This window comes from Thrips palmi, unplaced genomic scaffold (genome assembly GCF_012932325.1).
Source record: "Thrips palmi isolate BJ-2018 unplaced genomic scaffold, TpBJ-2018v1 HiC_scaffold_3, whole genome shotgun sequence".
Classification (NCBI taxonomy): Eukaryota; Metazoa; Arthropoda; class Insecta; order Thysanoptera; family Thripidae; genus Thrips; species Thrips palmi.
The window spans coordinates 3,086,117-3,099,030 of record NW_023144630.1 but is presented as its reverse complement, the minus strand read 5'-3'; the positions used below and the strand labels follow the sequence as shown (position 1 = coordinate 3,099,030).

Below are 12,914 nucleotides of genomic sequence, written 5' to 3'. Positions count from 1 at the left end.
CTCTATCGGACATCCGATTACAGCCATTGTGTTCAGACTACAATGCCCCAATTGCCCTCGCCCTTCCTTCTCCCTCACACATCATCGTCGCTCCTTCTTATTTCCACCTCCTCCTGCCGTGAATTAGCCTTTCTCCTCTCTCCCTCCCTCTCTCTCTCTCCCTTTCCAATGCACTCCGCCCGGTGGTCCACAAAGTGACGAGTGTCCAGTGTGCCGGGCGGATGTGCGCCCATTGCGCGGCTTGAGAAATTTTCTGCCACCCCGATCGATCCTCCCTGCGGTTAAATCTTTTTAAGTCGATTAAATTTAATCGACTGCTCTGCTCAGCCAGTGCGCGACGTGCAGGGGGCTCAAAACGCATCGCAGAGTGACGAACACATCGCGACGACCGCATTCCAAGCAGCGTTTTCGCAATGGCTAAAAGTTCCAACACGGTCGAATCGACAGAAACTTTAAATCTTATTCCGTTGAGCGAAAATTTGGAAACTCATGAGGTTCAATCGATTCAGCCTCACTTTTGTTTTGCAGCGTGCAGCCAACACAAGGAAGCGATAGAAATTGGAACCGTTTGGCAGAAGGAAGAGTGGTGACACTGTCGCATACGTTTCCCACGGCTTGGGGCGTAAAACCGCCCCCGGGCAGTGGCGGTCTGTCTGTCTGTCTGTCCGTCTGTTGCCCCCGGCACGAGCGGAGCGCGATGCCGTGTTTGCTTTTCCCATGGCCAGGCCGGTTGCCTTGCCGGCCCGGCTGACTTAGCGACTCACTACAATATACTACCCCTACCCCCGATTTCACCTCTCCATATCGACTTCACCTCACACACACACACTCACCACACACACACACACACACACACACTCGCGCGTACGCACGACCAAACACACACCGACGCACGCACACACACGCGCAGGCCACTGTCCGTGATATGGTCTGCTCGCTCACACGAATCTAATTGAATGGAACGAGACGTCTCTTTAATACTACACTCGACCCCCCCCCTCCCCTCCCCCCTCCCCTCCCCTCCCCTCCCCTCCCCTCCCCCTCCCCGTCCTCGCCGCCGCCAGGCCGCCACACACAGCGAGAGGTTTGCACGCGTTTTTATTAGGCTCTCTGGACGGTGCAAATAGACGCTCTGCTCTCTCTCTCTCTCTCTCTCTCTCTCTCTCTCTCTCTCTCTCTCTCTCCTCTCTCTCTCTCTCTCTCTCTGTCCCTGCTTCGCGAGGCGTGCCCGCTGGCCGGCGACCCGCGATCAAATCGGCGATGCCGCTCTGTCTCTCTCTCGCCGATTGACTTAGCAGTGTGCGAGCGGGCGGGAGATCCGTAGGGACGGTAAAGTGCCCCACGGGAGCAACGATTAACAGTGGGAGTCACAGAACGACAAACAGACCAGTCTGTCCTAATAACGAGGAATTAAGTGCCTTTCAGCGGGTTTCACACACACACACACACACACACACACACACACACACACACATTACAAACAGTGCCTCATTTTCAAATTACCGCCCACACGGTGCTTCTGTACCAAAAAGAAGGAAGAAAAATGGGAAGAAGCAGAAAAAAGCCAAGAATTAATCCTTCGTAATTAAATGAGCCTGATGCATGTGTGTGTGTGTGTGTGTGTGTGTGTGTGTCTTATTGCCGGTGCAGTGGACTGGGGAGGCGCGTGCCAAAGATCAGGACGCACTCACTTGACAAGCCGAGATCGTCAATTAGATCGGACTAGGCTGAGCCGTTCTCACACGCCGGGCCGCCACCCCCACCCTCTCCCTCCTCTCTCTCCTCTCTCTCTCTCTCTCTCTCTCTCTCTCTCTCTCTCTCTCTGCTTCCAGGGCGCTGGCGGGGCGCAGGCGACAGAGGGGGTGGTTCGTCCCCACAGTGGATAATTGCCCGCGAACAATGCGACTATAATTCGGCCTCGCCTTGTCGTCCCGTCTCCGCGCGCTCAAAGCGGTGCTCTACAAGGTGGTCTCGTACCCGGGTTCGAATCCCAGCACAGGCCATTTTTTTCTCGTTTTGAGTTTTAGAGTCGCTACATGGGACTCGAACCGAACGTGTGACCCCACCGATGGATTCCTCGTCCGGAGAGCAATCCATTGGTGGGGTCACACGTTCGGTTCGAGTCCCTTTTAGCGACTCTGGAGCTCACAACGCGTCCGGGCTTCTGACCGCCTCCTGCGGGAAGCGCCTGCGAACCCCGGCGTAGGCCGCGGCCGGCCACCCGCGCGCGCCGGGGGGCCTACCTCACAGGCGCTGGGCCCAGCCTTGGCGCCTTGGCTCAGCCGAGCCGTGCCGTGCCGAGCCGTCTCTACCCCGCACTGCGCCCTTGCAACGCCTTGGCGACTCGCGAGACGAAGATAGCGCCACTGTTCCATTTTTGTTTCTTTTTTTCTCAACGGGGTCACTGTGAAACAGCACGCGGACGGCACCGCTCCGGATGGACACGGACGGAGCGTCGATGAGTGGATATCTACCGTTTCCACCTTTTCACGTCTGTTTCTTTTTTTGTGTTTTTTTTTTCAAACGTTGGCAGCGGGGCGGCGGCGGGGTGCTGCAAAGGGGGCGATGTTATCGCCAACGAAACGACGTTAAATTACTTAGCGAGAGATAAGGCTGCTGATAACATGGTGGCTAATGTGCATTGTATTGTATGCGATGCCATTCGATCCAGCGCGGTGTCACGGCAAAGAGGAGCCGAGGGAAGGGAGGGGAGGGGGAGGGGAGGAGAGGGGAGGGGAGGGGAGAGGAGGGGAGGGGTGAGGAGGGGGGGGGAGGGGGAGGGGAGGGGGGAGCACACGCCTCGTCCTTCGTTGGGGTGAAAAGAATGGGAGCAAAATAAGAGTGCTCAGTCGCGCTGCTCAGGTCGCCAAGTGGCGAAGTCCCTTTCGCCTCTGGTCCTCTAGTCTCGGCACGGATTAAGTGTTTTATGGGACTTTCGCCAAGTGCCGCCAGGGCAAGCCGAAAGCGCAAGGACAGCCACAGTGGGCCAGAAGACCGGTGGAGGCGGCCAAAACTCTAGACGCGTTTTGAGCTCCAGAGTCGCTAATTGGGAATCGAACCGAACGTGTGACCCCACCAATGGATTGCTCTCCGAACGAGGAATCCATTGGTGGGGTCACACGTTCGATTCAAGTCCTGCTTAGCGACTCCGGAGCGCTGGAATTTTTGGCCGCCGGCACTGCGTGTTCTGAATCCAGGTCCAGGACCGCGGCACAGGGCTGGCTGGAGCTGGCTGGAGCCGGCTGCCTTGCCTTGCTGGAGAAGTAGTGCCTCTCGAGGAGGTCCCTTTGTACGGTGGTACTCTTCGGTCCCCTTTGCTCCCCTTTCCCTTCGAGTCCGCCATGTGTCGGCCACTCGCCTTGAGCGTTTTAACTTTGTAGAATGGAATTACAGTCAAAATGGGGTTATTACGCGTTTGAAAAGCCGCAGCGTGCCGTGGCGTGCCGCGCTGCGCACGCGTGCGTCGGCGGCTGGAGTGGCTCTCGTACAGTGGAGGGCCGCGACCCGCTCCGCGCTCGCCGGCCAAGCGACGGCCGAAAGGCAGCGCGGGGCAGCGCGTGGGGCGGCGGGGCGGCAGTGCAGAAATGTCATTCATCGGCCGGATTAGGGCACAGTGGGCCTGAAGACCGGTGGAGGCGGCCAAAACTCGAGACGCGTTTTGAGCTCCAGAGTCGCTAAATGGGACTCGAACCGAACGTGTGACCCCACCAATGGATTCCTCGTTCGGAGAGCAGTCCATTGGTGGGGTCACACGTTCGGTTCGAGACCTCTTTAGCGACTCTGGAGGTCAAAACACGTCCGGGGCAGACAGACAGACAGACAGACAGACAGACAGACAGACAGACAGACAGACAGACAGACAGACAGACAGACAGACAGACAGACAGACAGACAGGCAGACAGACATACAGACAGACAGACTTGGCACTGACCTGCACGCGGGCCTCGCTGAGGTCCAGCTTGGAGGCGAGCTCCTCGCGGGTGTAGACGTCGGGGTACTGCGACCGGTCGAAGGCCTGCTCCAGCTGGTGCAGCTGGTAGGTGGTGAAGGTGGTCCGGGAGCGCCGCACCTTCCTGGGCCGGTTCATGTCGCCGTCGAGGCCGTCGAGGCCGGGGCCGTCGCCGCCGGAGCCCAGGTCGGCGCCGATCTCGGCGTCCACGTCGGAGAACGTGGTCAGGTCCAAGTCCCCCGACGTGGTGGAGCCACTGTCTCCCTTGGCCGGGTCCTCTGCGGCAAGAAAAACAGTGTGTCAAAAGGCGGACATTTTTTGCTGTGTTTTTATACGCTTTTTTTCTCTCCTCTGGCGAGTATTTCCTAGTTGTTCTCGCGACAACGATACAGTGAAAGACCGGGCATCGATAGCGACGCATATTCAAATGGATAGAGTTTCTCTGTCTCTCTCTCCCACGCACGACGGCTCCATCGGCGGCTCGTTTCCCACCGATAGATAGGATTTCAGTCTCACAAAGGCGCAGCACTGTCGCAGCAAATTACACGAGGAGAGGCCCAAAACAAGGCGGCGGGACTCAGGACTCAGGGTCGAGATGCGAGGCGCCGCCCGCGACAAAGCGCTTCCCGGAAGGACCGCCTCCACATAACACTGGGCCAAAACTCGGACAAAACTCCAGACGCGTTTTGAGCTCCAGAGTCGCTGAACAGGACTCGAACGGAGCGTGTGACGCCACCAATGGATTCCTCGTTCGGAGAGCAATCCATTGGTGGGGTCACACGATCGGTTCGAGTCTCATTTAGCGACTCTGGGGCTCCAAACGCGGCTGGGATTTTGACCGCCTCCACTGGCCTTGCAGCCCACTGGTCGTCCCGTCCCGAAGCTCCCCATTTGGAGGCGACATTAACGCACTGCGCGTTCTAGCTTCCGATCAAGGGCTGTCGAACGACCGGCTCCGAAACCTGACCAGCACTACTCACTTCCCAATTTAATTTTTTTTTGTTGAAAATGTAGCTCTCTGCTTGTAAAACAATCTTCCTATTTTCCTGCGGGGCTCAAATTAGCTGGACGATCGGCTTAGTTGTCTACATCGCCTGGTGTACACTGCGGCCAGGACGAGCAGAACAAAAGGGATTAAGGAGAAGCAACATGGGAAGGGGTAGGGGTGCGCCGGCGCACTGCCAAGCCCTGCCGCCCCAGAGTCCGTCTCTCTCGCACTCATGGGGCGTTCCCGGCCGGTGCGACGGAGACAGAGCGACGAAAGCGACTCTCAGTGTGCCGGCTAGCCCTGCAGGGAGCCGTGCCGGTCTGTATTAGCCGCTCAGATTAGCACATGGATCTTCGATGTAGGCCACACCCCCTCGCTCTCCAAAGTGGCTGTACCTTTTAAAAGATTTTTTTTTTACCCTTTAGACGTATCCACGCACGAAGCGAGAGTTTGGGATGAGAGAGACAAAAGCTTTACTCGTGATGAAACTTGGAGAGCAACCCATTGGTAACGTCACACGTTCGGTTCGAGTCCCATTTAGCGACACTGGAGCTCAAAACGCGGCTACATTTTTGGCGCCCTGCGCCGGCCTTCTGGCCCACTGTGATATACGCCACAGGTCGCGTTTCCCAAAGAGAACCAGCGTTTTAAACCGGGCGCTTTTAGAAAAATAGTCTGGAGGCTTTTGGCCGCTGCTCCTCCCCCTCCCTGTTTGCAGTGTGTTGTTGATCCGGCGCGCGGAGCGGCCAGACTGGCGCACAATATGGACAATATGCATTTAGTTGGAGATAATCCTCGTGGGCGGGGAAATAAAATATTGAGAGTCGCTTTGTTTGTTTTAATGATGTCATAGACACGGATTAGTGGGCAAATAACGTCATCCACGCCGGTGGCTTCTAGTGGCTCGCCGGTCACATTCGTCAGTCACTCGTCAGTTCGTACGCGGCGTGGCACACTCGAAAATCGAAATAGCAATATCACTGCAGCCTTTTTTTTTAAATTGTCACCGAAAATGCAGACCAAAAAATAGAAAAAAAAAATAAACCCATTATTTTTTTTTGATTCTGCGGAGGAAAGCAGCAAAGTTATGAAAAACGAGAACTGGCGGCGTTTATTTGTAATCCAGCCCGAGACGTACACTGTCTCCATGGCCGCACCTGTACACAGTGTGCTGCACCGTGCTGCACCCGCCGGCGGCCCTTTGAGATCCACACCCACACGGACACACACACGGACACACACACAGACGCACAGACCTGCACCCGAGACAGGTCCAGGTCGCCGCCTCCGACAATGCGATTCGAATACACTGTAGCCCCCTTTGTGCGGGTGTGTGTGTGAAGTACGCCGACGCGCCGGGGCTTTGCTCAAATTAAAACCCACTGGTTTGCTCTATTTATCTCGTTTTGTCCGGAGGCGTTCTGCTGGAGAATTCCGGGACGAACGCGTCTCAGCTGGAACCGCGCACCGCAGTGGGCCAGAAGACCGGTGGAGGCGGCCAAAACTCTAGACGTGTTTTCAGCTCCAGAGTCGCTAAATGGGACTCTAACCGAACGTGTGACCCCACCAATGGATTTCTCTCCGCACGAGGAATCCATTGGTAGGGTCACACGTTCGGTTCGAGTCCCATTTAGCGACTCTGGAGCTCAAAACGCGTCTAGAATTTTGGCCGCCTCCACCGGTCTTCGGGCCCACTGTGCGCACCGCGCTCCAGCCGTTCAAAAACACGGACAAAAACAACAAAAATTTTGGCGACAGTTGATATTCTCACGGACGGGAAATCCAAGCGGGCCCAGCCGGCGATGGAGAAATGGAATTATTGGCGCTGTCTCTGTCGCACTCGTGGCGGCGGTGGGCCGCCGCCCGGAGCCGCGCGTCTTGCTACAGCCCCGCCGGGGGCCCCAGCGCGGGGCGGGGGAGAGAGACAGGGAGAGAGTGCGGGTGGGAGAGAGAGAGACGGAGAGAGCGGCGCAGACGAGCCAGGTGGCGGGAATCCCCCGATCCGCACGCCGCGCGTGCCTTACTACCAGCGTAGTGGCCGCCCTGCCGGCCCCGCCCGCGGCCCGGGTTCGCCTCCCGGCGGCTGCGCGCCTGCGACGATGACGAAACCTTTTCTAATCTAATGGGCTAACCAGGTGGGTGGACCTAATTATGAAGAGGCCTTGTCGCGGTGAGGCCGCGGCGGGCACGGTGCGGGCACTGTGGGGCCAATTCGACTGTCAGGCTGTCAGCGGCAGTCGGACCTGTCAGCGGCAGGGCGCCGGGGCAGCAGACGCTTGCCTGCGCGCAGAGGGAGGGATCGGGGAGGGATCGGGTGAGGATGACCAGGCCGGGGTGGGGCTGAGGGTGGGATCACCAAGGTGCACAGTGGACCAGAAGACCGGTGGAGGCGGCCAAAAGTCCAGACGCGTTTTGTGCTCCAAAGTCGCTACACGGGACTCGAACCGAACGTGTGACCCCACCAATGGATTCCTCGTTCGGAGAGCAATCTATTGGTGGGGTCACACGCTCGGTTCGAGTCCCATTTAGCGACTCTGGAGCTCAAAACGCGTCCGGGGTTTGGACGCCTCCACCGGTCTCCTTGTCCACAGTGTGACATGGCGGTCGCCGCTGGGATCGCGACCCACGCGGTTGGGACGAAGGTCCTGCCGGTGGGCGGGGCGGAACGGAGGCGGAGAAGAGGACGTCCCCCCGCCGCCCCCGCCGCCCCGATGGCCGTTCTGCGGCGCTGCAAAGTTGACACAAGCTCGGGGGTCCGGCATATTAAATTTCCCCAATCCAACTTAAAACTTCTGGCGCTGCCTGTTTAATATCTTTTCGCCACGAACGCGAATAATCCCTTCAGTAATGCAAACCTTCTCTCAATTAGATGATGGCTCCTCCGAATATTGTCTTTTTTCTGTGCCCCTCTTTTCTCCGGCACAGAATTAATCCTCCCATTTCCGAGAGAATATCATTCCTTGTGCCCCCGTTTCACCGTCTCACGGCAACGGGCGCCCGACTCAAAGAAATATCTCAAGTGTCTGAACTCTTTCCGTTCACTGCATGAATGTCATTTAATAACGTCCTCTTCAAAAGGATCCCCGGGCCAAGAGCTTTAATAAAGACACTGGGTGGATTCAAAAAAGAAATTTAATTATGCCGGAGCTGGCTGCCGCGCTGCAGTTAGGTCTTTGTTGGAGTTGGACGGGGTCAAGTTGTTGTCTCTCTTTATCTATCTTTATCTCGCTGTCCTGCTCCTTCTGCGAGGCACCCAATTGCAGGTAATTACAATTCTCGGATTATTTAATGAGTCTAATGGCTGCTACAACTCCGAGTCCTTTCAATTGCCCCGTAATTAATGAAATACCTTTGCTTTGCAGTGCAGGGGCTAACGCCTTGGCGTCACACAGTGGGCCAGAAGACCAGAGGGGGCGGCCAAAACTCTAGACGTGCTTCGAGCTCCAGAGTCGCTGAACGGGACTCGAACCAAACGTGTGACCCAACCAATGGATTGCTCTCCGAACGAGGAATCCATTGGTGGGGTCACACGTTCGGTTCGAGTCCCATTTAGCGATCTGGAGCTCAAAACGCGTCTAGAGTTTTGGCCGCCTCCACCAGTCTTCTGGCCCACTGTGCGTCAGCCTTCGCACAATGCAAGTTGGCCAACTTGCCCCTCGTCGGCCGGAGAGGCTTCCAGTGTAGGCGGCAAAGTCTCCCAGACGTCCCGGGCGCGGAAATTCCACCAAAGTGACGAAGAAAGGGTCTCAAACAGTGTCGCGCCACGGCCCGAACGAATCGCGCGCCTTTTTCGCCGACAATAAGAACAACAACATCAAGAGTTTGCGAAAGAGTTGACCGGGAAACGCGACGCGTGCGTGACGCTCTTGGTTCCGCCGCGTTGCGTCTCTGTCGCACTCACGGCGCGTCCCGGCGTGCCGCGGGGGCGCGAGAGAGACAGAGCGAGAGTCAGCACACTGCGGTCGCGCCAATCGCTCGGAAATAGACTTGCCAATGAGATCGGCGTTCTTTCCGGCGTGCGACTTGGACTTCCGACCGGAGCCCAGTGATCCGGGATGTCCGGCCGCCCCACAGTGGGCCAGAAGACCGGTGAAGGCGGCCAAAACTCTAGACGCGTTTTGAGCTCCAGAGTCGCTGAATGGGACTCGAACCGAACGTGTGACCCCACCAATAGACTGCTCTCCGAACGAGGAATCCATTGGTGGGGTCACACGTGTGGTTCGAGTCCTGTGGAGCTCAAAACGAGTCTGGAGTTTTGGCCGCCTCCACTGGTCTTCTGGCCCACTGTGCGGGTCCAGTAGCTAATAGACCCGCCGGCTATCGGGCCCGGGGCGCACGCCGCCGTGGCGTCAGCGGCAAAAATAACAACAACAAAAATACCCGCCCCGTCGCGGTGCAGCACACTGCAATCCAGTGCACCCACGCGAGACTCTCATTTCATTCTTTTCGTACCCACAAATCGATACCCCCTATCTACAACCGCTTAACTCTGCAGGGATTCCTATGCTGGTAAGCGGTTGTAGATAGGGGGTATCGAAATTTGCAAATTTGAAAACATTTCAACGCACCTCTTTATGTTTTTCATGCAAATTTTTTTACTGGTGCGGACATTGTCACTGCTCAAGGAAATTATAATTATTATCGTATCTTATCTTTTTTGGTTTTAGTATTTCAAAAATTCTCTATTTCTGTATAATTTTTAAAAAGTGCGTGTATTTTTTTTCTTCGATTAGGAGCCTTTTTAAACATGTCTCCCAGAGCGATCGGATGAAAAAGTGCTCACAAACCTGGTGTAAATAGCAAGTTGCGAAACAGCAGAGAATTTGAAAAACATGGCATGAAATGGTCCACCGTGGTGATCTGCACTTGCCGACCCCCTCGCCCCGCGCCGCCCGACCCCCTGTTTGCCATAGCACCCTGGGAACCTTGTTTGACTTAGCGACAGATCTGATTGAGGGCGACTGGGGGCCCGGCCCGGTTGGGGCCCCCACTGGGGTCCCCTCCAGGAACCCCTCCAGGGACCCCTCTGGGGACCCCCGAAACTTCAAACGCGCAAACTGCTGCGGGGCAAGTCGTCTCGCATCGCGCGGCGGGCGAAACCAAATCAGTTTCGGGCCTTTGGCTGCTTTGGCTGCCTTCAGCGCCCTCTGGCGGCGTTCGGCGGAGGCGTGGCGTGGCTCGGCTGCCGCTCGGCACACGTCAAAAAGGCGCACTTTTAAACGACGCAGTTGTCGCGCCACGCAGTGGTTTTGCCAGAAGACCGGCGGCCAAAACTCTAGACGCTCATTGAGCTCCAGAGGCGCTGAATGGGACTCGAACCGAACGTGTGACCCCACCAATGGATTGCTCTCCGAACGAGCTCACTGTAATCCGTTGCACTATGAGAGCCAGTCGCTGCGTCTGTATCCTTTGGGTTTGATGCGGCACTCAAACGTGCACTCACTCACTTACTCACTCACTCACTCACTCACTCACTCACTCACTCACTCACTCACTCACTCACTCACTCACTCACTCACTCACTCACTCACTCACTCACTCACTCACTCACTCACTCACTCACTCACTCACCACACACACACACACACACACACACACACACACACACGTATCACACACACACACACACACACACGGTGGCACTCACCGTCCTTGGCCTTGTCGTTGCCGAGGATCTGGTCGATGCTGTAGACGGCGCGCGCGCGGCTCGACGGCGTGGTGGTGGCGGCCACGGCCAGGTGTCGGGGCTTGTGCTCCATCATGGTGACGACGACGTGGGCGACGACGTGGACGACGACGCCGGGGAACACCGGCTTGAGGGAACGGCGCGCTGAGGCGACCGCCGCGAGTGGAGGATGAACGCGGACTGGCTGGCCCCGCCGCCGCGCCACGCCGCGCCACGCCGCGCCACCGGCCGCCGCTCCCCACCACCACTTCCCCCACCCCTCGGGAGGCAGCACACTGTCACATGTCCCCACCCCAGTCCTGGCGGTCCTGGGCGGAGCACAGCCCATCCCCTCCCTGCCCCGCAGTGTAGGGACCGTAGGGACGGACAGCGCGAATGAGTGTCGCCTCGTCGCCACCAAGCGAGTCACTAAATAGTACTCGAACCGAGCGTGTGACCCCACCAATGGATTGCTCTCCGAACGAGGAATCCATTGGTGGGGTCACACGTTCGGCTCGAGTCCCATTTAGCGACTCCGGAGTTCAAAACGCGTCCAGAATTTTGACCGCCTCCACCGGTCTTCTGGCCCACTCTTCCCTCGCGGCTTCACGCCCCGGTCGAGTGTCCCCGCCTCGTCGTTTAGATCCCGCCCCATTTAGCGACAATCCACTTTCTTCTGGACTGAATCGCGCGCCGAAAACTGGTCGGCCTGACTCGCGGAGACTGCTGCTTGTCTCCATGCCACTACGCTGCTAATGAAGCCCCCCCGCCGAGCCTCGGCTGCACCTCCGCCTCGGCTCGGCTCGGCCGCGCCGTATTTAAACAGCCCCGGCTCGGCTCAGGCCTATTTGCGGCTCGGCTCGAACCCAACAGGCGTGGCGCAGAGTTTATCCACACCCTTTTGTTGGGTTTGCTCTCCTCCCCTGTCTCCCCCCTCTCTCTCTCTCTCTCTCTCTCTCTCTCTCTCTCTCTCTCTCCCCCCTCTCTCTCCCCCCTTTCTCTCTCTCTCTCTCTCTCCCCCTCTCTCTCTCTCTCTCTCTCTCTCTCTCTCTCTCTCTCTCTCTCTCTCTCTTTTCCCCGGGGGTTGGCGGCGAGCTGTATCACGCCTCCTGGCTGCACTCACACCTCCCCCTCCCCTCCCCGACTCAGATTTGGAGTAAATCAGTTTACTGCGGCCAGCTGCAAGCGAGTGCAACGCAGTGCAACGTCCGTGTTACGAAATCTTGTGTCACACGGCGATACTACTGACTCCGCGGCAAAAAAAAAAAGTCAGTCAGACCAGTGTTTGAACCCGGGACCGACGTCGGTGCTGCTCCTCACGATGAAACTCTTCTGTCGGTTGTCTCCGACTCCTCAAGTCCCTTGGCGTGCTCGCGGTCAAACTGTGAAGGACGGTGGTTTCCCTTTCCAGCGATTTGTACAGCTGAGCTAATGGTCCTCGTTTCTTTGCTTCCAAATCCAAATGAGACTCTGGTTCCGAATGGTTTCCCTACACTGCGATTAGCGTACAGTGTGGCACCCACTTAGCGACACCGAGGCTGGGCACGGCTGGGCAACGCAGGGTGACCCCAAAGCGAACCAAATCCCCTTCCCTGCATTATTCTTGTAATGATGCCCTAATTCCCCCCCCCCCCTCTCTCTCTCCCCTCCCCCGACACCTCCAGCGATGCCCACTCTAAGTCTTTTAAAAAGGTTCGCACAACATCCGGGGGACGCGCAGCAAGCAGGCTGCCAGCAGGCGGCAAGGCGGGGCGGGGCGGGGCGGGGCCAGCGTCGCGACCAATGGGAGACGAGCTCGCCAGGCCGGGTGTGATTCAACTGAGACTCTTTACAAAGAGCGCGCTCGCTCTCCCTCTCTCTCGCACACTCACACACACAGTTGCGCAGTGACCCCACCACACACCCCACACACACACCAAAACAACAACACACACCTTTTATCTTGCTGTTGTTGTAGTTGCCCCTCCTGTATGTCTCCCCTCGATCCTCCTTCGCTTCTCATCCTCGCTCGTGTGTTGTGTGTGTGTGTGTGTGTGTGTGAGTGTGTGTGTTGTCGACACGTTATATTTGAATAATGGAGATGCTGCTGTTGTTTGTGTGGTTTGTGGAACTTTCCGCAAATGTATCAATATTTTTTCAAAGTTTTTTTTTTTTTTTTTTTTCATTTTTGCACTGCATGGACATTTTTTTAAGAATTTCGCACGATGATTTCTCAGTGTCCGCATCATCCGAGGGAGAATGATCCAAAAAAAAACCGCAGGATTTTCCCTTGAAAGCGTGTAAATTAGGCGAAAAATTCGAGTGTGCTCGC

General features: G+C 56.9%; 1 protein-coding gene across 1 annotated transcript in view; it reads right to left on the bottom strand.

Annotated features, from left to right (window-relative positions):
* LOC117648406 (homeobox protein prophet of Pit-1) overlaps nucleotides 1-10,786 on the bottom strand; it is a 29,137-nt gene extending 18,351 nt beyond the window's left edge. The window contains exons 1-2 of the mRNA XM_034390913.1: nucleotides 10,586-10,786; nucleotides 3,933-4,228 (exon numbers count right to left, since the gene is read on the bottom strand). Of these exons, the coding sequence (XP_034246804.1) occupies nucleotides 3,933-4,228; nucleotides 10,586-10,700 (411 nt within the window). The 5' untranslated portion in view covers nucleotides 10,701-10,786. The remainder of the gene's footprint in view (nucleotides 1-3,932; nucleotides 4,229-10,585) is intronic.
* Nucleotides 10,787-12,914: the final 2,128 nt, after the last annotated feature.